Consider the following 24,083-nt stretch of genomic DNA (forward strand, 5'->3'; position numbering starts at 1 on the left):
CTTGACAGGGTGGATGTGGAAAGGATGTTTCTTCTTGTGGGAGAATCTAGAACTAGGGGTCACAGTTTAAAAATAATGAGTCGCCCATTTAAGACAGAGATGAGGAGAATGATGCTAGCAATGAGCAGAGGGTCAAAGAATTTGGGAGATGCTTTTAAAGCCTGACCCCTGGCCCTATGCTGGGAGCAGAAGTCCCACAGTTTCAGCCCCATAGTGGAAGAACCTTTGACCTTTAGACATCAAGTCATTTGCCTGGATGGCTGTAGCACTAAAGAAGCTCGACAACATCCAGGACAAAGCAGTCCAATTGATCAGTAGTCTATCCACTACCTTAAACATTCACTCCCTCCACCACGAGTGGACTATCTACACAATTCACTGAAACTCGCCAAGGCTTCTTCGACAGCACCTCCCAAACACGCAACCTCTACCACCTAGGAGGACAAGGACAGCAGATGCATGGGAACACCAGCACCTGCAAGTTCCATTCCAAGTCGCACACCATCCTGAATTGGCCATATATTGCCGTTGCTCCATTTTTGCGGGGCCAAAATCTTGGAACAAATCCTATCTAACAGCATTGTCACAGCACCTTCATCTCATGGACTGCAGTGATTCAAGAAGGCAGCTCACCACCACCTTCTCAAGGGGCAGTTAGGAATGGGCAAGAAATGCTGGTCTTGCCGGCGACACTCACATTTGTAGAATTAATATTTTTAAAAATCGGTCTTTATTTTCCACTGGACACTTACCCTTTGACCTTTTCCACTCTTTTTAGAACAGAAAGCCACTTGGTGACTTTGTGGACAAACGGACGCAGTTTGCCAGGGAGACCTTGTCAAGCGAGCAAGGTTACGTGCAGATGCTGGAGATTGTGAAGGACGTCTACTGGGCTCCACTCAGAGCAGCCCTGACTTCTAACCGAGCAATCCTGAGCACCGCCAACATCCACATCATCTTTTCTGACATCCTGTCAATCCTGGATCTCAACAGGTTCACACCTGACACTTCATTGTGAAGGGTAGCGCAGGGTATCAAAACATACCACATTACATGAAGGGCAGAATAGTGGGGGCGAAGATGCTGTTGCCTTTGCCAAGCACAGAGACACATCAATCAAATGCACCATCTTACCTTCCTATTCATTCTATATATAAACCATCTGAACCCCTCGATTAGATTCCAGCCTGTATCTCACTCCCTGGTATCCATTATTCTAAATGTAAACTATCTGAACCTTTGATTAGATGCCAGCCTGTAACTCCTGGTTATCTGTGTTCTGTTAGTCACGTGCCTTGCCCATTCTGATAACAATGGTTGTTGTGTTGAATGTTGTAGGGATTTATTGGGGAACCTGATGGACCGTCTCAGTGAGTGGGGTCCGTTGCAGTGTCTCGGAGACATCTTCATCAAGTTCAGCGCCAGACTGACAAATTACACCAACTTCTTCAACAACTACAGTGCCATTCTGAAGACTATCGATAAGGTGTGAGTCTGTTTGGGGCGCGAGCTGGTCTTGTAGAGAACAGGTTCGGGAAAGGGAACTCACATCAGCTGTTTTCAAATGAAATTGTAATCCTGTCTTTTGAAATGCCTCACGTGTCAGACTCAAATAACCCAATAAATTGAGTGTCAGCAGCTCCTGAAATGGCAGGCTAGCCAACAACCAACTGGGACTTCCGCCACAATTGCCAGAATAGAAGGCATTGCGTGCTGGTGCTTGACTATTTAATATGCCAAGACCCTCTGACACTCTCAATGTGATTTGTTTCCTCTCCTCCTAGTACTCCTGGCTTCCTTGTTGGGAGAGAGTTCCGCAACCAGTAGTTGCTTCACCCTGGTAGCGGTTGCTTGTTTGGAAACCCTGAAGCCATGTGATGGAGCACAGGAAGGGAACACAGTAGGAGGTGAAGTCAGCTGCAAAAGCTGTTTTTTAAAAATTCTCATGCCTGTTTTCAAATACCTCCATGGCCTCATTCCTTCCTATCTCTGTAACCTCCTCCAAACCTACTACCCTCCGAGATATCTGCACTCCTGCAATTCTGGCCTCTTGAGCAACCCCAATTTTAATTACCATAAGAGGCCTTGCCTTCATCTGCCTGGGCTCTAAGTTCTGGAATTCCCTCCCTAAACCTTTCTGCCTTTAAGATGCTCCTTAAAACCAACCTCTTTGACCAAGTTTTGGCCACCTCTCCTAATATTAGATAATTGGCTGAAAGTTTTCAGGGGATAGAGTCAGATGATGTAAAAGTGAGCCATCTTACAGTGCTGACTTGGGTTGCATTAGTGTGCTAAAGTGGGAGTTGTGTGACTGAGGGTGTTTGGTGAGGAGGGAGCAAGGAGCTCCTTTCATTTCCTACCTGTCCTCAAAGAACATGAGGGGAGCCGAGAGTTTCCACAGAGCACAGCTGACTGGTGAGTACGTCCGAATGGGTATTTTTCAAGCTGGATTGAATTGTAAGTCATTGTTTTAGCAAGACTTAGTTGATTTTTAAAAAATTATAATAGTCTTCTAAAGTTTTAAATTTAAAAGGTTTAGTCATGGCAGGAGAGCTTAAAACCGTGGTTTGCTCCTCTTGCTGCATGTAGGAATCTGGGAACATTTCCAGTCCCCGGGACCAGCATGTGTGCAGGAAGTGAGTCCAGCTGCAGCTCCAGGAAGCTCGGGTTTCAGAGCTGGAACGGTGGTTGGAAACACTGTTGAGCATCCGCGAGTCTGAGAGCATTGTGGATAGCACGTATAGAGAGGTGGTCACACCGCAGCTGAAGGGACTTGAGGAAGGAAGGGAATGGGTGACCACCAGGCAGTCCAAGAGAATCAGGCAGGTAGATCAGGAGTCCCCTGGGGTCCCGCAAATCGGTATTCCATTTTGGAGGCTGATGAGGCTGGTTCCTCCAGGGAGTGCGGACAGAGCCAAGCTTCTGGCACCACAAGCAGCCTGTCTGCACAGGAAGGGGGAAAGAGAGGAAGAGCAATAGTAATAGGGATTCTATAGTCAGGGGAACAGATAGGCGCTACTGTGGCCGTCAACATGACTCCAGGATGGTGTCTTTCCTCCCTGGTGCCAGGGTCCAGGATGTCACTGAACGGCTGCAGGGCATCCTGAAGGGGCAGGGTGATAAGGCAGAGGTCATGGTACATGTTGGTACCAATGACATAGGTAGAAAGAGGGATGAGGTCTTGCATCAAGAATTCAGGGAGTTAGGCAGTAGACTAAAAAGCAGGATCTCTCGGGTTGTAATCTCTGGATTACTCCCAGTGCCACGTGCTAGCAAGTATAGAAGTTGGAGAATAGCACAGATGAATGCGTGGCTTAAGAGTTGGTGCAGGAGGGAGGGTTTTAGATTCCTGGACCACTGGGACCGTTTCTGGGAAAGTGGGACCTGTACAAGCGGGACGGTCTACATCTGAACCAGAGGGGGACTAACATCCTTGCTGACGGGTTTGCTAGTGCTGTTGGGAGGAGTTTAAACTAATTTGGCAGGGGGAGGGGACGCAGACTCCTAGCAGAATAGGGACACAACTAAACACAGGAAAGCAAACAAGTCAGAGGGAATATAACGGAAGTAAGTTTCAAGGGAGTAAGACCAGGATGGATGGCCTCTAATTTAATGCCAGGAGTAGTATTACAGGTAAAACGGATGAGTTAAGGGCAAGGATTGACACGTGGAATTGTGATATAGTAGCCATCACGGAGACATGGTTGAGGGAGGAGCAGGATTGGCAGCTCAATATCCCGGGATATAGAATCTTCAGGCGGGACAGAGGAGGGGGTAAAAGAGGAGGGAGCTTTGCAATATTAGTTAAGGAGTCAGTTACTGCAGTAAGGAGAGATGATATCTTGGAGGGGGCATCAAATGAAGCTTTATGGGTAGAGTTTAGGAATAAAAAAGGGACAGCCACATTGCTAGGTGTTTATTACAGACCCCCAGATAGTCAGCGGGAAATTGAGGAGCAAATATGTGTGCATTTTGCAGAGGTGTGTAAAAATAATAATAGGGTAATTATATTAGGTGATTTCAACTTTCCCAACATTAATTGGGATAGTCATCATGTTAAGGGCTTAGATGGAGTGGAGTTCTTAAAATGTATACAGGAGAACTTTTTCGCTCAATACGTAGAGGATCCAACAAGGGAGGGTGCAGTGCTGGACCTAATTCTGGGGAATGAAGCCGGACAGGTGGTTGATGTGTTGGTGGGGGAGTATTTTGGTGATAGCGACCACAACATGGTACAATTTAAGCTTGTTATGGAGAAAGAAATAGACAAGTTGCAAAAAAGGGTTTTGGATTGGGGGAGAGCAAATTTTAGTAAAATAAGGCAGGATCTGGCCAAGGTAGACTGGAAAGAGTTACTTGTCGGGAAATCTACAGAAGAGCAGTGGGGGGCATTCAAAAAGGAAATGGGGACGGTACAGGCCCAACATGTTCCCTCTAGGGTAACAGGTAGGAGCAACAAGCCCAGAGAACCATGGATGACCAGAAACATTCAGGATACGATGAAAAGGAAAAGAGAGGCTTTTAGCAAATACAAGGAGGGCAAATCAACGGATGCATTAGTGGAGTACAGAAAGTGTAGGATGGAGCTTAAGAAAGCAATTAGGAGATCAAAGAGGGTATATGAAAAAGCTCTGGCTGGTAAAAGTAGGGAAAATCCCAAGATATTCTATAAGTATATCAATGGGAAGAGGATAACCAGGTAAAGAGTAGGACTCATTAGGGACCAAGGGGAAATCTGTGGGTGGAGCCAGAGGACATTGGTAGGGTGTTGAATGAATACTTCACATCTGTCTTCACCCAAGAGAACGAGGATGTAGATATGGAACTCGAGAGAGTCTGTGAGGTTCTTGAGCAAATTGTCATAGGGAGTGACAAGGTATTGGAGGTTTTGGCAAGCTTAAAAGTGGACAAATCTTCAGGTCCGGATGATTTGTGTCCCAGGATGCTGTGAGAAGCGAGGGTGGAGATTGCAGGGGTTCTGACCCAAATTTTTAATTCCTCTCTGGTCACGGGGGAGGTGCCAGAGGACTGGAGAACAGTTAATGTGGTCCCATTATTTAAGAAAGGTTGTAGAGATAAGCCAGGGAACTATGGACCAGTGAGTCTCACGTCAGTGGTAGGGAAACTATTGGAGAATCTATCTCCACTTGGCGAGGCAAAATTTGATCAGGAATAGTCAGCATGGCTTTGTCAGAGGGAGGTCTTGCCTAACAAATTTGATTGAATTTTTTGAGCATGTGACCAGGTGTGTAGATGAGGGTAGTGCAGTTGATGTAGTTTACATGGATTTCAGCAAAGCCTTTGACAAGGTGCCACATGGGAGACTTATCAAGAAAGCAAATGCACATGGGATACAGGGTAACTTGATAAGGTGGATTCAAAATTGGCTTAGCTGTAGGAGACAGAGAGTGATGACAGACGGTTGTTTTAGTGACTGGAAGACAGTGTCCAGTGGCGTACCACAGGAATCTGTGCTGGGTCCCCTATTGTTTGTCATTTATATAAATGACATAGATGACTATGTGAGGGGTAGGATCAGTAAGTTCACGGATGACACAAAGATTGGCCGAGTGGTTAATAGTGAGGTTGAGTGTCTTGGGTTACAGGAAGATATAGACGGGATGGTCAAATGGGCAGAAAAGTGGCAGATGGAATTTAACCCTGAAAAGTGTGAGGTGATACACTTTGGAAGGAGTAATGTGACACGGAAGTATTCAATGACTGGCCTGACACTGGGAAGTTCTGAGGAACAAAGGGACCTTGGCGTGTTTGTCCATAGATCTCTGAAGGCAGAAGGGCAGGTTAACAGGGTGGTGAAAAAGGCATATGGGACACTTGCCTTTATCAATCGAGGCTTAGATTACAAAAGCAAGGAGGTTGTGTTGGAGTTGTATAGAACTTTGGTAAGACCACAGCTGGAGTACTGTGTGCAATTCTGGTCGCCACATTATAGGAAGGATGTGATTGCACTGGAGGGGGTGCAGAGGCGATTCACCAGGATGTTGCCTGGGATGGAACATTTAAGCTATGAAGAGAGGTTGGATAGGCTTGGGTGGTTTTCGCTGGAGCAGAGAAGACTGAGGGGTGACCTGATCGAGGTGTACAAGATTATGAGGGGCATGGACAGGGTGGATAGGGAGCAGCTGTTCCCCTTAGTTGAAGGGTCAGTTACGAGGGGACACAAGTTTAAGGTGAGGGGCAGGAGGTTTAAGGGGGATTTGAGGAAGAACTTTTTTACCCAGAGGGTGGTGACGGTCTGGAATGCACTGCCTGGGAGGGTGGTAGAGGCGGGTTGCCTCACATCCTTTAAAAAGTACCTGGATGAGCACTTGGCACGTCATAACATTCAAGGCTATGGGCCAAGTGCTGGCAAGTGGGATTAGGTAGACAGGTCAGGTGTCTTTAATGCATCGGTGCAGACTTGATGGGCCGAAGGGCCTCTTCTGCACTGTATTATTCTGTGAATATCTCCTTATGTGATTCAGTCTCATATTTTGTTCGATAACACTCCTGTGAAGCACCTTGGGACATTTTATTATGTTAAAGACACTACATAAATGCAAGTTGTTGGTGCTGTCTTGTGCTAGTGGTCTGTGAGCCAACCAGGTTGTGTTCATAGGAGCATGTGAACAGTAGGCCATTCAGCCCCTCGAGCCCATTCCAATATTTACTTAGATCATGGCTGATGTGCACCTCAACTCCATTCACCTGCCTTCGCTTTACATCCCTTGGGGGAGGTGGGTGGCGTCGTGGTAATGTCACTGGACTAGTAACCAAGAGACCCAGGCTACTGCTCTGGCGACATGGGTTCAAATCCCACCATGGCAGATGGTGAAATTTGGATTCAGTTAATCTGGGAATTAAAAGGCCAGTCTAATGGTGACCATGAAACCATTGTCAATTGTCATAAAAAACCCATCTGGTTCACTAATGTCCTTTAGGGGAGGAAATCTGCTGTTCTTGCCTGGTCTGACCTACATGTGGCTCGAGACCCACAGCAATGTGATTGACTCTGAAATGGCCTAGCAAGTCACTCAGTTCTAGGGCAATTGGGGATGGGCAATAAATGCTTGCCTAGGCAGCGACTCCCACAAACAAATATTTGTAAACAGCCCTTGCATAACAAAAATTTTGTCCATCTCCATCTTGAAAACTCTAAGTGACATCCACCCCTCCTTAAAGGAATGAATTTTAAGGTTACGTTCCCCTGGTTCTGGACTCCCCCACCCCCAAAACCAGCATAAATTGCTTCTCTGCATTTCTCCTATCAAATCCTTTTAGCATTTTTCAACACCTCGATCAGATCACCCCTCAATCTCCTAAACTCATAGAAACATAGAAATTAGGAGCAGGAGTAGGCCATTCGGCCCTTCGGCCTGCTCCGCCATTCAAAAAAGATCATGGCTGATCATCTAATTCAGTACTCTGTTCCCGCTTTCTCCCCTTATCCCTTGATCCCTTTGGCATTAAAAAATACATCTGTCTCCTTCTTGAATATATTTAATGACTTGGCCTCCACTGCCTACTGCGGTAGAGAATTCAAGGCAACACAAGCCCAGTCTGTGTGCGGCTGAGGGGGAAAAGAACATACTGTGTTCTCAGTTCCGACCAGGGATAGGCAGCAACATGTCGCACCACGGACATTTGACAAAACTATTGACTCAGTCACGGACATGGGGGTAATTAATCTGTATATAAATTGTATAGCCAACCTAATGCCATCAAAACACAGTGTGATTTAAAACACATTTCTCCCTATTTAGAGAGATACCTGCATTGCTTTTTTTGCAGAAGTAGTCAATGTCTGCCCGCACACGATGCAACAATGCGGAGAAGGCAGATAGATGTCCATCTGTCAGGAGTGATCTTGATCTCTTTCACTGCCTTCTCTCTCTCTCCCTCTCTGTGTCCATCCCTCTCCCCTCTCTCTCTCTCTCTCCCTCTCTCTCCCTCTCCCGTCTCTGTGTCTATCTCTCTCCCCTCTCTGCGTCTATCTGTGTCTATCTCTCCCTCTGTGTCTATCTCTCCCTCTGTGTCTATCTGTCACCCCCCTCTCTCTCCCCTCTATCTCTCCCCTCTATGTCCATCTCTCTTTGCCCTCTGTCGACCTCTCTGCGTCCCTCTCTCTCCCCTCTGTGTCCCTCTCTCCCCCCTCCCCCTCTCTATCTCCCTCCCCTCTCTTCCTCTCTTCTCAGTGTTTATCTCTCTCCCCACTCTCTCTCCCCTCTCTATCGCTAGCTCTACCGCCTCTCTCTCTCCCTTCTCTGTGTCTATCTCTCTCTCTGCTCCCTGGTGCTTGTTTAAAGGGTTGCCTGACTGTCAGTGTGTGCTGGCCCACTTCTTGCTCTGCGCTCAGCCTCTCTCTCCCTCTCCCCCACAGCAGCCATTCCCATTCACTTGCTCACTATCTCAGCTGCCCGAAAACCGCGGGAGCGGCCGATCCCTGCGCGCCTGTGCCACAAACCACCAATCAGCACTTGCCCTGCCCAGGCAGCCCACTGTCAGTTAAAGACGCTGGGAAATTACAGACAGGCGTCCACTGCCTGTGAGACACAGGTGCCGCCTACCCCCTCCGCCTGACGACACTTTAACAGGCGACCCGTCAGTCAAAGCCGAGCTACAGCCAGCCCGCTGTCAGTCACAGAGGATTGGTAAACTGGATGAAACTTTCAGCGGACCAGTTTCTGGCCCACGGTTCTATGTTGGAAGCCCAGTTTTAAAATAATCTAGCCACTAGGTTATTTTAAATCACAAGTTTAAAGGTTTGGTGAAAGACATTTCAAATTACCCTGGACCTCAGAATTTTTACCACGGACACGTTGCTTGCCGATCCCTGGTCCCGAGTTCATTTTGAATGGTTCAGGCTCTTCCTGTTCAGCTTCTATGCTTCTTGTCACTAATGGGAAATGGCATCTAAATGCCCCAGGGGTTAATGAGATTAAAGTCAGACTCAGCAATGCTCTTTCGTCCTAATGACTGCTGATAAAAGACCCATTTCTTTCGGACAGGAAGCAGCCTTTCAATTTCTCCAATATGTTACTTCATTATTAAAGACAGATGCTGTTCTGATGATTCAAAGGCTCATTCTCAGAGTCCAACAAACCCCAGTTTGGATCCCTGCTGAATTTGCCAGCCACAGCCAGGGACAGCAGCAGGGACTACTCCGATTGGCTTCATTGGCCCCTGGACCAGGAAGGAGAGTATCAGCCTGGGTTCCCACCCCTGTTCACAGGAAACGTTAAAGGGAGACCTGTTAGAGGTATTCAAAATAATGACAGGTCTTGATAGAGAGGGAGAGACTCTGTTCCCTTTGACTCCAGAGACTTGAGTATAAAAATCTAGGCTGGCACTCCAGTGCAGTACTGAGAGAGTGCTGCACTCCTGGAGGTACATCTTTCTGATGAGATATTAAACTGAAGACCCACCTACTTTCTCAGGTGGGCATAAAAGATCCTATTGGCACTTTTTTGAAGAACAACAGGGGAGTTCTCCCTGGTACCCTGGGAAATATTTAACCCTCAATCAACATCACTAAAACAGAATATCTGCTGATTATCATATCGCTGTTTGTGGGAGCTTGCTGTGCACAAACTGGCTTCCCCATTTCCTACATTACAACAGTAACCGCACTTCAAAAATGTTTAATTGGCTGTAGAAGCACTTTGGAATGTCCCGAGTTTGTGAAAGACGTTATATAAATGCAGTCTTTATTTCCTCCGGGGGAATCAGTAACAGAATTAGAGGGAAATTGGAATCAGATTGCATCGTAACTTTCACAAGGCAATTCGACACGTACTCGAAGACGAGGTCATGGGGAGAAACTCGGAGTGGGGAACTAAATTGGGCAGTGCTATTAAAGAGCCAGCTCACTGTACAGTAAACTTCCCTGGAAAGTGTGTGTGTGCGGCTGTTAGGTGAGGACACCTCAGAATCACAAAATTGTTACAGTGCAGAAGGAGGCCATTCGGTCCATCAAGAGCAACTCCCTCAGTTCCATTCCCCTGCCTTCTCCCCATAACTCTGCACATTCTTCCTTTTCATATAACTGTCTAATTCCCTTTTGAATGCTTCAATTGAACCTGCCTCCACCACGTTCTCAGGCAGCACATTCCAGACCTTAACCACTTGCTGCGTGAAAAAGTTTTTCCTCGTGTCACTTTTGCTTCTCTTACCAAATACATTAAATCTGTGCCCTCTCGTTCTTGATCCTTTCACGAGTGGGAACAGTTTCTCTCTATCTACTCTGTCCAGACCCCTCATAATTTTGAATACCTCTATCAAATCACCTCTCAGCCTTATCTTCTCCAAGGAAAACAGTCCTAACTTCTCCAATCTATCTTCATAACTGAAATTCCTCACCCTGGAACCATTCTGGTGAATCTTTTCTGTACTCTCTCCAATGCCCTCATGTCTTATCTAAAGTGTGGGGCCCAGAACTGGATGCAATACTCCAGCTGAGGCCGAACTAGTGTCTTATACTAGTTTAACATAACTTCCTTGCTCTTGTACTCTATGCCCCTATTAATAAAGCCCAGGGTACTGTATGCTTTATTAACTGCTCTCTCAACCTGTCTTGCCACCTTCAATGACTTATGCACATATACACCCAGGTCCCTCTGCTCCTGCACCCCCTTTAGGATTGTACCCTTTATTTTATATTGTCTCCATGTTCTTCCTACCAAAATGAATCATGTCACATTGCTCTGCATTGAACCTCATCTGCCACCTGTCTGCCCATTCTACCAACTTGTCTACGTCCTTTTGAAGTTCTACACTGTCCTCCTCACAGTTCACAATGCTTCCAAGTTTCGTATCATCTGCAAACTTTGAAATTGTGCCCTGTACACCAAGGTCTAGGTCATTAATAAATATCAAGAAAAGCAAGGGTCCCAAAACTGACCCCTGGGGAACTCCACTGCAAACCTTCCTCAAGCCCAAAAAACATCCATTAACCACTACTCTTTGTTTCCTGTTACTCTGCCAATTTCGTATCCATGTTGCTACCGTCCCTTTTATTCCATGAGCTACAAATTTGCTCACAATTCTGTTGTGTGTCATTGTATCAAATGCCTTTTGGAAGTCCATGTACACCACATCAACAGCATTGCCCTCATCAACCCTCTGTTACCTCCTCAAAAAAGAGACCTGGGTCTTGGAAGTCCTGTCCCCGGTGACTCACACATGAACAGTGAAAATGTCTGACACAGAAAGAACCCAGTCAGCTCATTGCGTCTGCATCAACCCTTTGACAGAACAATCCCACTGCTCTTACTCTCTCCCCCTTGCCTTTGCATCTTCACTTCAAATAGTTATCTGTTTTTCCCTCAATGGATGGAATGATCTCTACCTCAAACACTCCCGTACAAGAATGCATTCTGTGCGCCAACAGTCTTCCAAGTAAGGAAATTTTTCCAACCTCTCTCCCTACCTCTTCACGCAGACTTCAATTGATTATTTCAACTGAGGAGTCAGTGATGAGGGGTAATCTTACCCTATTCACCTGATCAAACCCTTCATCATTTTGAAGACTTCTATTAAATGTGATTGCATGAAGTGATGTTTTTTAGTAGGAAGAATGAGGAGAGGTAATGACAAATAAATGGCACAATTCTGAAAGGGGTGCAGGACGGAGAGACCTGGGGGTATATGTACACAAATCCTGAATGTGGCTGGACAAGTTGATTAATTGCTGTTAATTAAAGCATATGAGATCCTTGGTTTTATGAATAGAGTACAAAAGCAAGGAAGTTATGCTAAACTTTTATAAAATACTGGTTAGGCCTCAGCTACAGTATTGTGCCCAATTCTGGGCACCAGGCATAAGGATGGAAGTCAAGGCCTTGCAGAGAGTGCAGAGATGATTTACTGGAGTGATACCAGGGATGAGAAATTTCAGTTATCTTGAGAGACTAAAGAAACTCTTTAGAACAGGGAAGGTTAACATAGATTTAGTGAAGTTGCTGAAAATTATGAGGGGTTGTGATAGAGTGTTGGATCCCATTAGTTGCACAAAGTGAGACGAAGTCTGACTGTAGCTTCAAGAAACTTTATTGCATTACGAAATGGTTACATCATCAGCAAAGCGAACATACACACACCTCTGCCTCCACCTTCCACCTACACCTGCTTGTGCAGGGAAATCAAGCCTTTCTTATAGTTCTTCATACAAATCAGTGACACCCCCTTTATGTCCCCAATTGGTTTACAAACTCTGCAGTTTCTTGGTTGCATGGCCTGATTGGGGTACTGCCTTGTCACCTTCTCCTCTAGCAGTTTCTCACCCCACTATCTCCTTGGACCGTTAGGCTGATTGCTATACAATAGGCTACTATTAAACAGCCTGCAACTGTCCTGTTAGTTTCTGCTTGTTAGTCTACTTCTACTGATAAGCTGTCTGTGCAGCCCTGAAGCTATGAAGTTATTTCTGATAAGCTGTCTCTGCAGCTCCGAGGTTATTTTGTTAGTAGTACATAATTGGTTAATTATTTCACCTTAAATGTCCCCATATTATTCTGTCCCCACAGTCCCCCCTTTGATTCTTCAAACACTTTTAAGAATCATTCCCTTGATCCCACCTAGGTGCCTTTAATGGTCTCTACTTGTCTAGAAACAGCCTTCAACACCTGGAGGGGTCGCACTCAATACGTTGCCTGCTTGTGCCACAAGAGGGGCCCACGGGAGCTCTGTAAAGGCATAAGTTTTGCAGGGGCTTCAGTTACTTTTTTACAACAACACTTCATAAGCAAAAATGGCAAATACAGAATTACAATCATCACTAAAAAGAAGACCAAACCCTGTACCACCGAGGTCCCTATCGAGCCCAGCCAACTGGTCGCCCAACTCCATAAGGTGGAAGCTGGGGGTTGTTTTAGCTTTTCCACCTCCTTTCGGATGTGTCCTGGCAGATCAGAAATTTCTTCGGAGCTATCTGGAATGTATGTACAGCACTCGGGTCCTATCAGGGCACATGTACCCCCCTTTTCTGCTAGGACAAAATCTAAGGCCATTCGGTTCTGGAGTGCTACTGTGTGGATAGCTACCATTTCTGCATTTATTTTAACGAGGGTTGCAGCGGTATCATTGGCCACTTTTTCTAGGACCAAAGCCATATTGATGGATTCCCTAGCTACCTTAGCTGTCCCATATCACGGGAACATGATTGAGAAAAACCTCTCCGTCTCAGTGATAGCTCGTCTCGTCCTTTGTCCCTGAGATGGCTTAGGCAGGGAGGTCAAATGATGGATGTAAGGTGTAACATAGCCTAAGTAACATGATCCTGTCCAAAATTTCGGTAACCAGGGATAGGCTTTATTGCCGCAAATATAATAAGTACTGTTGTAGGCAATGGGGTTTCTAGCTGTTTCGGGGTCCACCCGCCAGGTGGCGTCACGCCCTTTTAGTTCCTCAAGGTCCCGCAGGAGAATAGCTTTAGCGCCTGGAGTTACATTGAAATAGTGGGAGCAGTTACTTCGTCCCACCTCTTGTCCACCCCTTTGGTCTCTAACCAGGCATATGAATCCCAGTGGTCTTCCCACACCTGAGGTGTTAGTAAGGACCAAGAACGGGGGCTCTTGGGTCCGATCATAATGGGGCCGGTACCACCCCATGAAGGCCCTTATGTTCCAAGACCCTTTTACGATCCATGCCGCAGTCTCCGACGCATTAAAGGGGACGGGGCGTAAGGGGATGCCCCCCCTTGAGTGGATGGGCACGTGTGCACATACCCAGCAGCGGGAGAGGTTAGCTTCTTTGGCATATGTTTCGGTCATATAAAGGAAAGAGTTAACATGTAATTCCCTGGACACTCGATTAGTTTCCCCATGTGGACAGGCTTGGTTAGTCAAAGGTGAGCAACTACTTAAAATACATGCAAAGAAGATAATACAAATTCTAAACATATCAGCAATTAATAATTAGCAGCAATTAATAATTCGGGGTTCAATCACGGGTCGCTCGTTTTACATGAGAGGCGTGTATCCAGGCTTTCTTTCCTTCGACTTTAACTGCTGACTGGGTGGTCAGTAGTACTTGGAAAGGTCCCTCCCACTTGGCGCCCAAAGGTTCTTTGTGTATTTTCTTCACGTAGACCCAGATTCCCGGGACGATGTCGTGTCCTCCTTCTGGTGGGTCACCCCAAGCTGCCGATACCTGTGAGGAAGCAGAACTGACAGCATTTGTTAAGTTCTGGCAATATTCTAGTAAAGCGTCACTCATCAAGTGACAATCAGCTTTACGTAGATCAATTGTTTCCGGTAAAGACATGGGTCTTCCTGTTATTACTTCAAACGGGCTCAAGCCTGTAGTTCTGTTTGGGGTCGCTCTGATACTACACAGAACTATCGGCAATGCCTGAGGCCACTGTATTCCTTCCTGGTGATACTTGGATAGTCGCTGCTTTAGCGTCTGATTCATTTGTTCCACTTGACCTGATGACTGGGGATGATGAGGACAGTGTAAATCCCACGTAATGTTCAGTAGTCGACTGACTTCCTGACAGACCGCGCCTGTGAAATGAGTTCCTTGGTCAGAGTCAATGCTGACCGGTACTCCCCATCTGGGGATGTAATCCTTACACAGGACCTTAGCGGTGTGATTGGCCGTGGCTTTTCTAGCTGGGACGGCCTCTACCCGTCTAGAAAATTTATCGACGATGACTAAAATGCCGGTGTATCCCTGACAAGGTGGGAGAGTGATATAGTCAACTCATAAGCACTGGAATGGGCCGGCTGGAGCAGGGGCTTTTAGTTGAGGCATTATTGTAGTGGGTCCTGGATTGTTTTTCTGACAGACCACACAGTGGTCAGCTACCAGCTGTGCGTGTTTTCTGAACCCTCGACCCCACCAGCTTCTCTGGAACCGTGCAGTCATCTGTTGCGGGGCCAAGTGTCCCCAGGAGTGAATTTGTTGGGCTAAAAAGGGCATCAGCGCCTGTGGTGCGACAGGTTTCTCGGTGTCCCTTTGCCTCCGTATGCCGTCGTCACATATCTTCATCCCTGCTTCTATCCAGGTCCATTTTTCCTCTTTGGAACATTCACTCTGCATCACTTGTAGGTCTTGTGTCAGATGGGACGCATTCAGTTTACATATTTGCGTCCGTGCGTCCGGGGGATCACCCTGCGAGGCGGCTTCCTTGCAGCCTTGTCGGTCAGGGCATTCCCCTTTGCCTCTATGGTGTTGTCTTTCGTATGGGCTTTACATTTCAAAATGGATACCTTTTGTGGCAATTGCCTCACCTCCAGTAAGTCTCGGACCTCTTTCCCATTTCGAATAGGTGTACCAGCAGCAGTGAGAAATCCTCTTTTGCGCCACAGCTGACCAAAGTCGTGAGCGACTCCAAAAGCATACCGTGAGTCTGTGTAAACATTAGCTGTCTTCCCCTCTGCTATTCGACATGCTTCCGACAGGGCTCGCAGTTCGGCTTGTTGGGCCGATGTCCCTGAAGGCAGGCATCCCACTTCCACAACTTCATGTAGGGTTGTAACTGCCCATCCTGCTTTCCGTGTACCGTTGTCAACAAAGGATGAGCCGTCTGTAAAAAGGATTAAATCTGGGTTGAGCAATGCTTCCTCTGCCGCTAGGGTTACCTCCTCTGTTTCTTCCATAATCTCTACACAATCATGTTCTTCTTCCTCCATCTCTTCAGTCCACGGGAGCATAGTCGCCGGATTTACCGGGCTGGCCGGGACGATGTGGAGATTGGGAGCCTCTAGGACTGTTGTCCATCGGGTCCATCTGGCTGCTGTCACTTGGGATACTCTGTTCATAGATAGTAATGTGTGGACTGTGTGCGGACACTTAACGGTTAACTTTTGGTCTAATACCAGACCTGCAGTAGCCATTACTGCTTGGCATGTAGCTTCCATAGCTCTTAAACAACTGCCCCATCCTAGGGCGACAGTGTCCCGTCTTTTCGAATAGTATCCAATAGGTCTCTGTTTGTCCCCGTGCTCCTGTGTCAGTATGGCAGTCATATATCCCTCTTTTTCGTGTACAAACAGGGTAAACGGTTTCCCGTTGTTGGGGATTCCCGGGGCTGGCGCTGAGCACAGAGCCATCTTTAAGTTTTCGAAAGCTTCTTGTTATTCTTTGGTTAGAGTAACTGATTCTTTAGAGGCCCGCTTTCCCTTCAAGAGGTTGGTTAACGGTTGAGCCAGCTGTGTGTAGGAGTCGATCCAGTTTCTGTTGAAGTTACACAAACCCAAAAATGACCTAAGCTCCTGGATAGTGGTGGGCAGTTTGGCAGCTCGAATGGCGGCGGTCCTTTCCTGGGTGAGTTCTCTCTTTCCTTTCGAAATCTTTTGTCCCAGGTACACGACCTCTCCTTCTGCTATCTGTGCTTTGTCGATACTGGCTTTGTGTCCTCTCTGATGAAGGTGGTCCAGCAGGGTACGCAGATCTTGTTCGTGCTGTTCTTCTGTCTCAGAGGCTAACAGAATGTCGTCCACGTACTGGATGACCGTGGAGTACATGGAAGGTAACTCCCTCAAATGGTTTTGTAGGGCCATATGAAATACCGTGGGGCTGTTGTGGAAACCCTGCGGCAGGCGAGTCCAGGTGTACTGTTGATGTTGTAGAGTAAAGACGAACCACGGTTGGACTTCGGGTGCCAGTGGCACCGACCAAAATCCGTTGGCCATATCGATAACAGAGAACCATTCGTGGTCCAGCTTCAGGGCATTAAATACCGTAGAGGGGTCAGCTACCAGAGGGGCCTTTTGATCAATACACTGGTTAGCCTTTCTATAGTCGGCAGTAAGCCGCCAGGTCCCGTTTGGCTTCTATACTGGTCACACAGGGCTGTTTGAGGTACTGTGTGTTTTAACCAGCACGCCTCACTCCTCTAGCTGTCTAATTACGGGTAGGATTCCTGCAATAGATGTTTGACTGATGGGGTATTGCTTAGTACAGGGCGGAGCAGATCCCGGAAACGTTGCCGGTTCCATTTGAAGTAGCCCACAATCGTTCTTATCCTGGGCCCATATTGGGTGCTCCCTCAGCTGCTCTTTCTTCAAACTTCTGATAGACCAAGTTACCTGGCCGCCTTCGAAATGCAACGAGGAGTTCAGCTGAGTGAGAACGTCCATACCGAGAAGGGCTTGGTCCACCGGACCTACCCAGACCGGTGTTATCAATTCGTGCGGACCAAGACCAATGCGTACGGGCTGGGTCCTCTTAATTACCAACCCATGGCCCCCAGCTGCGTGAGCTGTTTTAGTCTTACCGTCCATCGGTAGGGAGTTTTTTGTCGCATCGAGTAAGGAGGACATCTCCTTCTGTTGCTGGGGCATCAACCGTTTGAACTTCTCAAAGAGGTCGTTGGCATCAGTGGAGGGAGCTGGTTTGGGTGCCGGGTTGCGCCCTTGGCGTCCTCTGCCTCGTCCTCTCGCTCGACACGCCTTAGCCCAATGGCCTTCCTTCCCGCAGTAGTAACAGGGGCCGGGTTGCCTATCTTGCTCTTTGTCAGGCTCTTTCAGTACTGGATCTGTCTGCACGGCTCGAAGCTTGACTCCCATATCCCTGTCCAGCTGAGCGCATCTGTCAATTAACTCCGAGTATTTCACTCTTACTGTGTCCCACTCCGGTAGAGTGGCCTTCAGTATTTTAGACAGTTCTGGCTTTAGTCCAGCAACAAAAGCGGTTTTTAAAGGTCCAAAACTGGTGTCGTCCAGCTCCTCTGGAGTAGGGTCTACTATCCCTGAGTATTCCACCCAGGTGGACCTGAACCTCTCTTCATACCCCCGCACTTCCTCCGAGTTCTTCTGCTGACAGGCTGCAACTTTGCTCCAGTCCGTTTTTGCAGGACAAAACTCTCGCAACCACTTGTTAATCGCAGTCCATCCAGCGTCAAGTAGCTGACCATCTTCACCCAAAGCAATTTGGAACTCTCTCTATAGTTTTCGGCTCGCTCGCCCGGGCACCATTACGGTCAGAATCTGTACCCCGTCCCATGGATGGAGATCGTAAATTCCCTTCAATCGTTCCAGCTGCTCCCACGTTTTCAGAATCCCTTTCTTCGGGTCGGGCAATCTTGTGGACCACTTGTTGATTTTCTCAGGGGAAGCCGGGATGTGTGTCCAGTACGTGTTGTGCTCGGCCATGGTGACCTCGCTACCGTTCACAGTCTTCTTTTCCGTCTTGACCTTAACGCGTTTCTGCTTAAGGGAAGCTGGTCGCGGAAACGGTAACCCATCATCATTGTCACTTTCTTCACTGGAAGACTCGGCTAGACCTGCTTCATGCAGTTGCATCTTCCGTTGTTCCGTTTGTAACGACTTCAAACTCGGATACAAATTAGTTGGAGGTGGTCGGCGGGGTTCACACAGCTGTCCCGGTTCCTTCGGTTGGGTCGTCTGCTGGTCTTGTAGTTGTTTTTTAAGCTCTTTAATTTCAATCTGTAGCCTTTCCTTTTCAGATTGTTTTTCAGCCTCTAGCTTTTCCTTTTCAAGCTTTTCAATTTTCAGTTGTTCGCAGACCGCTTTCAATTGATCCTTTGCAGTCGTTAGGTCGCGATCACATTGGGCTTGTCGCATAATCTCATTGCGCTGCCGAATCTGGCCCATTCCGGCTGGGGAACATTGGGTCTGTTCTTTATCCTTTAAACGGGTTGTTTTTCCCCAGACTCTCTTTATATCTTCCAGGGACCACTGTCCCGTGGAGGTGCCATATTTTTGCCCAATTTCGGTGTATGCTTTAGCCAGATTAAACTGTTGCTCTACATATTCTTTCAACTGCCGAAGTATTTCATCTTCGGGAACGTCGGGTGGGGCCCGCCCCCTTTGACGGTAATTGGTAACTGTCGGTTGCCTTCATCTGTCATTTTATCCATTCAGGTTGGGAAGTAGGTCTCGAGCCGTCAGGCTTTTCCGCCAAGTAGGTATTTCGCCAAATCCCGCCAAGTTAGACGTCTATAAAGGGGTCTCGAGCCACACAAGAAAGGGTATTTCCGTCAAATACCGCCAAGTTCAGGATCACATGGCAGGGAACCGAAATTTAGACAACGACCAAGGACTTTTAACATAAAGAGGAGTCCTTACCTCTGGGGCGCCGATATAGGTCCGATGTCTGTGGCTTCGCTCTTTATCCTCCAGTGATCCTGCCGACTACGCCAAGTTGTTGGATCCCATTAGTTGCACAAAGTGAGACGAAGTCCGACTGTAGCTTTAAGAAACTTTATTGCATTACGAAATGGTTACATCATCAGCAAAGCGAACATACACACACCTCTGCCTCCACCTTCCACCTACACCTGCTTGTGCAGGGAAATCAAGCCTTTCTTATAGTTCTTCATACAAATCAGTGACACCCCCTTTATGTTCCCAATTGGTTTACAAACTCTGCAGTTTCTTGGTGTCATGGTCTGATTGGGGTACTGCCTTGTCACCTTCTCCTCTAGCAGTTTCTCACCCCACTATCTCCTTGGACCGTTAGGCTGATTGCTATACAATAGGCTACTGTTAAACAGCCTGCAGCTGTCCTGTTAGTCTCTGCTTGTTAGTCTACTTCTACTGATAAGCTGTCTGTGCAGCCCTGAAGCTATGAAGTTATTTCTGATAAGCTGTCTCTGCAGCTCCGAGGTTATTTTGTTAGTAGTACATAATTGATTAATTATTTCACCTTAAATGTCCCCATATTATTCTGTCCCCACATAGAGTAAATAAGGAGAAACTGTTTCTACTGGCAGGAGGATTGGTAACCAGAGGACACAGATTTAAAGTAATTGGCAAAAGAACCAGAGGTGAGATGAGAATTTTTGTTACACAGCGGATTGTTGTGATCTGGAATGCGCTGTCTGAAAGGACAGTGGAAGCAGATTCAGTAGTAATTTTCAAAAGGGAGAAATGCTTGAAAAGGAAAAATTTTGAAGGGCTATGGGGAAAGAACAGGTAGAGTGGGACTAATTGGATACCTCTTTCAAAGAGCTATCACAGGCATGATGGGCTGAATGGCCACCTTCCCTACTGTGATTGTTAGATTCTACAAACTCCTCTTGTCTTTCTCTGCTCAGAATGCCCAGTAGGATGAGGAAGTCAACTGCAACCAGTGGTCATGAAGTGATATCCTGGGTGGGGTGGGGTGGGGTGGGGTGGGAGGAGAGGAGAGAGAGTCATGGGGGAGATACTGTTTCTGTGTGTATTTTTCACTGATTAATGGAAGCCTTACTTTGCTGTACTTTCAGTGTCGAAACACTACTCCAGGTTTCCGTGCTTTCTTAACCAGGCATGACCGATCGGCGATGACTAAAATGCTGAGGTATCCCAACCATTGACATTTATTCCTTACAAGGTGAGCGTGCGATAGAGAATGGTGGAGATGCCCTGCTACTTCTGGTTGTGTTGTTGTTGTTGCAGCCTTCCGGAGATCCTGCTGATACCCAGCAGCCGCTTCGAGGAGTACGTGACGCTGTTGTGCGCTCTGCGGCTGCACACCCCCGTCGAGCATGTGGACTGCCATGACCTCACCACTGCCAGCGCTAACCTGAAATACTTTCAGGATTACATCAGACAGGTGCGTGCATTGGTTGGATTCGCCATTGCCAGCTGCAGTGTCATATCTGAGAACCAAAATTCAATGAAGCCCACTGACACAGGCATGATGGGCTGAAAGGCCTCCCTCTGTGCTCTATGATCCTAGGGGTCCCCACATTAATGTTGCAGCGGGGTTGGGGCTGATCATGTCCTATTAATGTATGGCATCCACTTAATTGTAGAACAAGGCAAGATCATTTCACCCATTCGGCTTACATTTTCCAATGGCCCATATCCAGTTTGCTGTGCCATAATTGGCATCTTGTCCACCACCTTAAACATCTTTCCCCTCCACCTCCAGTCACCGTGGCTACAATACATACCATTTACAAGATGCAATGCAGCAATTCGTCAAGGTTTCTTCAGAAGTACCTTCCAAACCCACAATCTCCACCACTTATAAGGCCAATGGAAGGGAACACCATCACCTCCAAGTCCTACTCCAAGTCACATCCCATCCCAACCTAGACATATATTGCGTGTATGTGTGAGCACACGGGTATATATGCTTGTATCTTTATACGTGCATATGCGTGCATTTGTATATGCGACCCTCCCGATTCCTGCTTGGGTGTTATTCTGTAACGCAGATCTGTTTAGAACACTCTCCGAAATAGGCTGCTTTCTCAAATAGAGACCCCTCCCGTGTAAACCTTTCTGCCCGTTCTTGAAGAAAATTGGTAAACACTTTTTTTCCATGAAGGGGTATTTGGTGATTCAATAGCAATTTTCAAAAGGGAATTGAAGTAATAATTGAAAAGGAAACATTTTAAAGGGCGATGGGGAAAAGAACAGGTGGAGTGGGACTAATTGGATAGCTCTTTCAAAGAGCTCTCACAGGCACGATGGGCTGAATGGCCTCCTTCTCTACCGCATGATTCTGTGATTTTCTGACAGGGTTTGTACTTTGCGCCACTTTTTGTTACAGTTGAAAGAGCGGAGTGAGAGAGATCAGCAGATAGTGGAAGCCCAAAGAAGCATAACCGGCACTCCTGTAAGTCAATAGTTAGTCATCTGTCTGATATCTAGGAATAGAGCTGGATCCAATTACAGTGATAGACACCAGAACCTGTATATGTGCATTAGTATTTAAATGTGCCTTCTGTAGCATTAATGCAAAACCATATTAAGGCTGTAAGATGACTACATAATTTAATCTTTCAAAATTGAGTTCCCTGCTTCCTTTAGTTGCTAAAAGGATTGTGCAAATAGCTTGTCATTTATATACAAAACTTAAAGGCTTTCTTATTATTGTGTCTAACACAATCATAATCTTTCTAATAGATTACTGTGGGGAAGATCAGCTTCTGAAAGGACAGGCTAATGTTTTGGTGCTACTGCTTCACGTTTTCTGGGCAGTTAATTGCTTGCAACCTTGGCTTCCTATCTGACCCCGAGTTGAACATCCGACCACATATTCCTCTCCATCACCAAGACTATCTACTTGCACCTTTTGTAACATCACCCGTTTCCTGCCCCTGCCTCAGTTCATCTGCTTCGGAGACCCTCTCCCATGCTTTTGTTACCTCCAGACTCGACTCAGCTGCCCAGCCTCCCACCTTCCATAAACTTCAGTTCATCCAAAACTCTGCTGACCATATTCAAACTCACACCAAGTTCCATTTACCCATCATCACTGTTCCCGCTAAGCTACGCACTTGCATGGCCGTGCAGTCACCTGGAAGTTACCACGCAGGCTGCTCACTAGCTGTCCGCTTTAAGATACTACGTGTGCACAGCTATGCAAAATTCCCGCACACTGAAATTAAATTTTTAAAAAATTTAGAGGAAATGTTGCCCATAACTCCCTGCTTGCTGCACTGGCTCCAGCTCCCCAGTGCTTCAAAATATTCAACCTTGTGTTTAAATCACTTCCGCTCCCTATCTCCGTAACCCTCCTTCAGCCCTACAACACTCTGGTCCCCTGTGCATTCAAGCCTCTCTTCGTTATAGCAGAGGCAGCCGTGCCTTCGGACATTTAAACCCAATGCTCTGGGATTCTCTCCCTAAACCTCTCTGCTTCCCCACCTCTGTCTCCTGTTTTAAGACCCTCCATAACATCCACCTATTTGGACTATAAATATAAAATAGTTCCTAATAAATCCAATAAGGAATTCAGGAGAGACCCCTGCTTTTTGTGGTATATATTAACGATTTGGACATAAATGTAGGAGGCATGATCAAGAAGTTTGCAGACAACACAACGATTGGCCGTGTGGTAGATAGCGAGGAGGATAGCTGGAGGCTGCAGGAAGATATTGATGGTTTGGTCAGATGGGCAGAAAAGTGGCAAATGGAATTCAACCCAGAGAGGTGTGAGTTAATGCATTTGGGGAGGTCAAACAAGGCAAAGGAATACACAATTAATGGGAAAATACTGAGGTGCAGAGAAAGTGAGGGACCTTGGAGTGAATGTCCACAGATCCCTGAAGGTAGCAGGACAGATCGATAAGGTGGGAAGAATCCTTTACTTTATTAGCTGAGGTATAGAATATAAGAGCAGGGAGGTTATGCTGGAACTGTATAACTCATTGGTTAGGCCACAACTTGAGTACTGTGTGCAGTTCTGGTCACCTCATTACAGAAAGGATGTAATTGCACTAGAGAGGGTACAGAGGAGATTTACGAGGATGTTACCAGGACTGGAAAAATGCAGCTATGAGGAAAGATTGGATAGGCTGGGGTTGTTCTCCTTGGAACAGAGAAGGCTGAGGGGAGATCTGATTGAAATGTACAAAATTTTGAGGGGCCTGGATAGAGTGGAGGTAAGGACCTATTCACCTTAGGAGAGGTCAGTGACTAGGGGGCATGGATTTAAAGTGATTGGTAGAAGGATTAGAGGGGAGATGAGGAAAAATCTTTTCACTCAGAGGATGGTGGGGGTCTGGAACTCAATGCCTGAAAGGGTAGTTGAGGCAGAAACCCTCAACTCATTCAAAAGGAGTCTGGATATGCACCTCAAGTGCTGCAATCTGCAGGACTACAGACCAAATGCCAGAAGGCGGGATTAGACTGGGTGGATCGGCCAACACAGATACGATAGGTCAAGTGGCCTCTTTCTGTGCCATTAACTTTCTATGATTCTACATCTTTAACCAGAATGGTGAGAATGCCGAACTCACTACTGTAAGGAGTAGTTGAGACGAATGGTTGAGATGCATTTAAGGGGAAGTTAGGTTAACGCATGAGAGAGAAAATAGAAGAATATATAGATAGGGTGAGATGAAGAAGGCTGGGCGGAGACTCATGTTGAGCATTAACATGGCCATGGACCTGTTGGGCTGAATGGTCTGTTTCAGTCTGTAAATATTTAATAACTCTGCTTTTGGCTCAATCTTCTTTCATAATCAGCCATGATCTTTTTTGAATGGCAGAGCAGGCCCGAAGGGCCGAATGGCCTACTCCTGCTCCTATTTTTTTTCCATAACTCATTTCAGTCATGGATGTTTTTCTACATTCAAGATGCTTTATAAATGCAAGTTGTTTACACACAAACATGAGGCTAGGATTTTGACTTGAAGTGTCCAATATGATGGCCGGTGTTATGGCATTCGTCCT

General features: G+C 46.7%; 1 protein-coding gene across 5 annotated transcripts in view; it reads left to right on the forward strand.

The window, feature by feature from the left end:
* Positions 1-24,083, forward strand: part of LOC137376153 (epithelial cell-transforming sequence 2 oncogene-like) — a 72,895-nt gene that overhangs the window by 45,115 nt on the left and 3,697 nt on the right. For all 5 annotated transcript variants that reach the window (XM_068044177.1, XM_068044174.1, XM_068044175.1 and 2 more), the window contains 5 exons: positions 779-993; positions 1,339-1,486; positions 20,177-20,250; positions 20,349-20,505; positions 21,454-21,519. In XM_068044177.1, coding sequence (XP_067900278.1) covers positions 779-993; positions 1,339-1,486; positions 20,177-20,250; positions 20,349-20,505; positions 21,454-21,519 — 660 coding nt within the window. The remainder of the gene's footprint in view (positions 1-778; positions 994-1,338; positions 1,487-20,176; positions 20,251-20,348; positions 20,506-21,453; positions 21,520-24,083) is intronic.

The sequence above is a fragment of the Heterodontus francisci genome, chromosome 13 (assembly GCF_036365525.1).
Source record: "Heterodontus francisci isolate sHetFra1 chromosome 13, sHetFra1.hap1, whole genome shotgun sequence".
NCBI classification, from domain to species: domain Eukaryota; kingdom Metazoa; phylum Chordata; class Chondrichthyes; order Heterodontiformes; family Heterodontidae; genus Heterodontus; species Heterodontus francisci.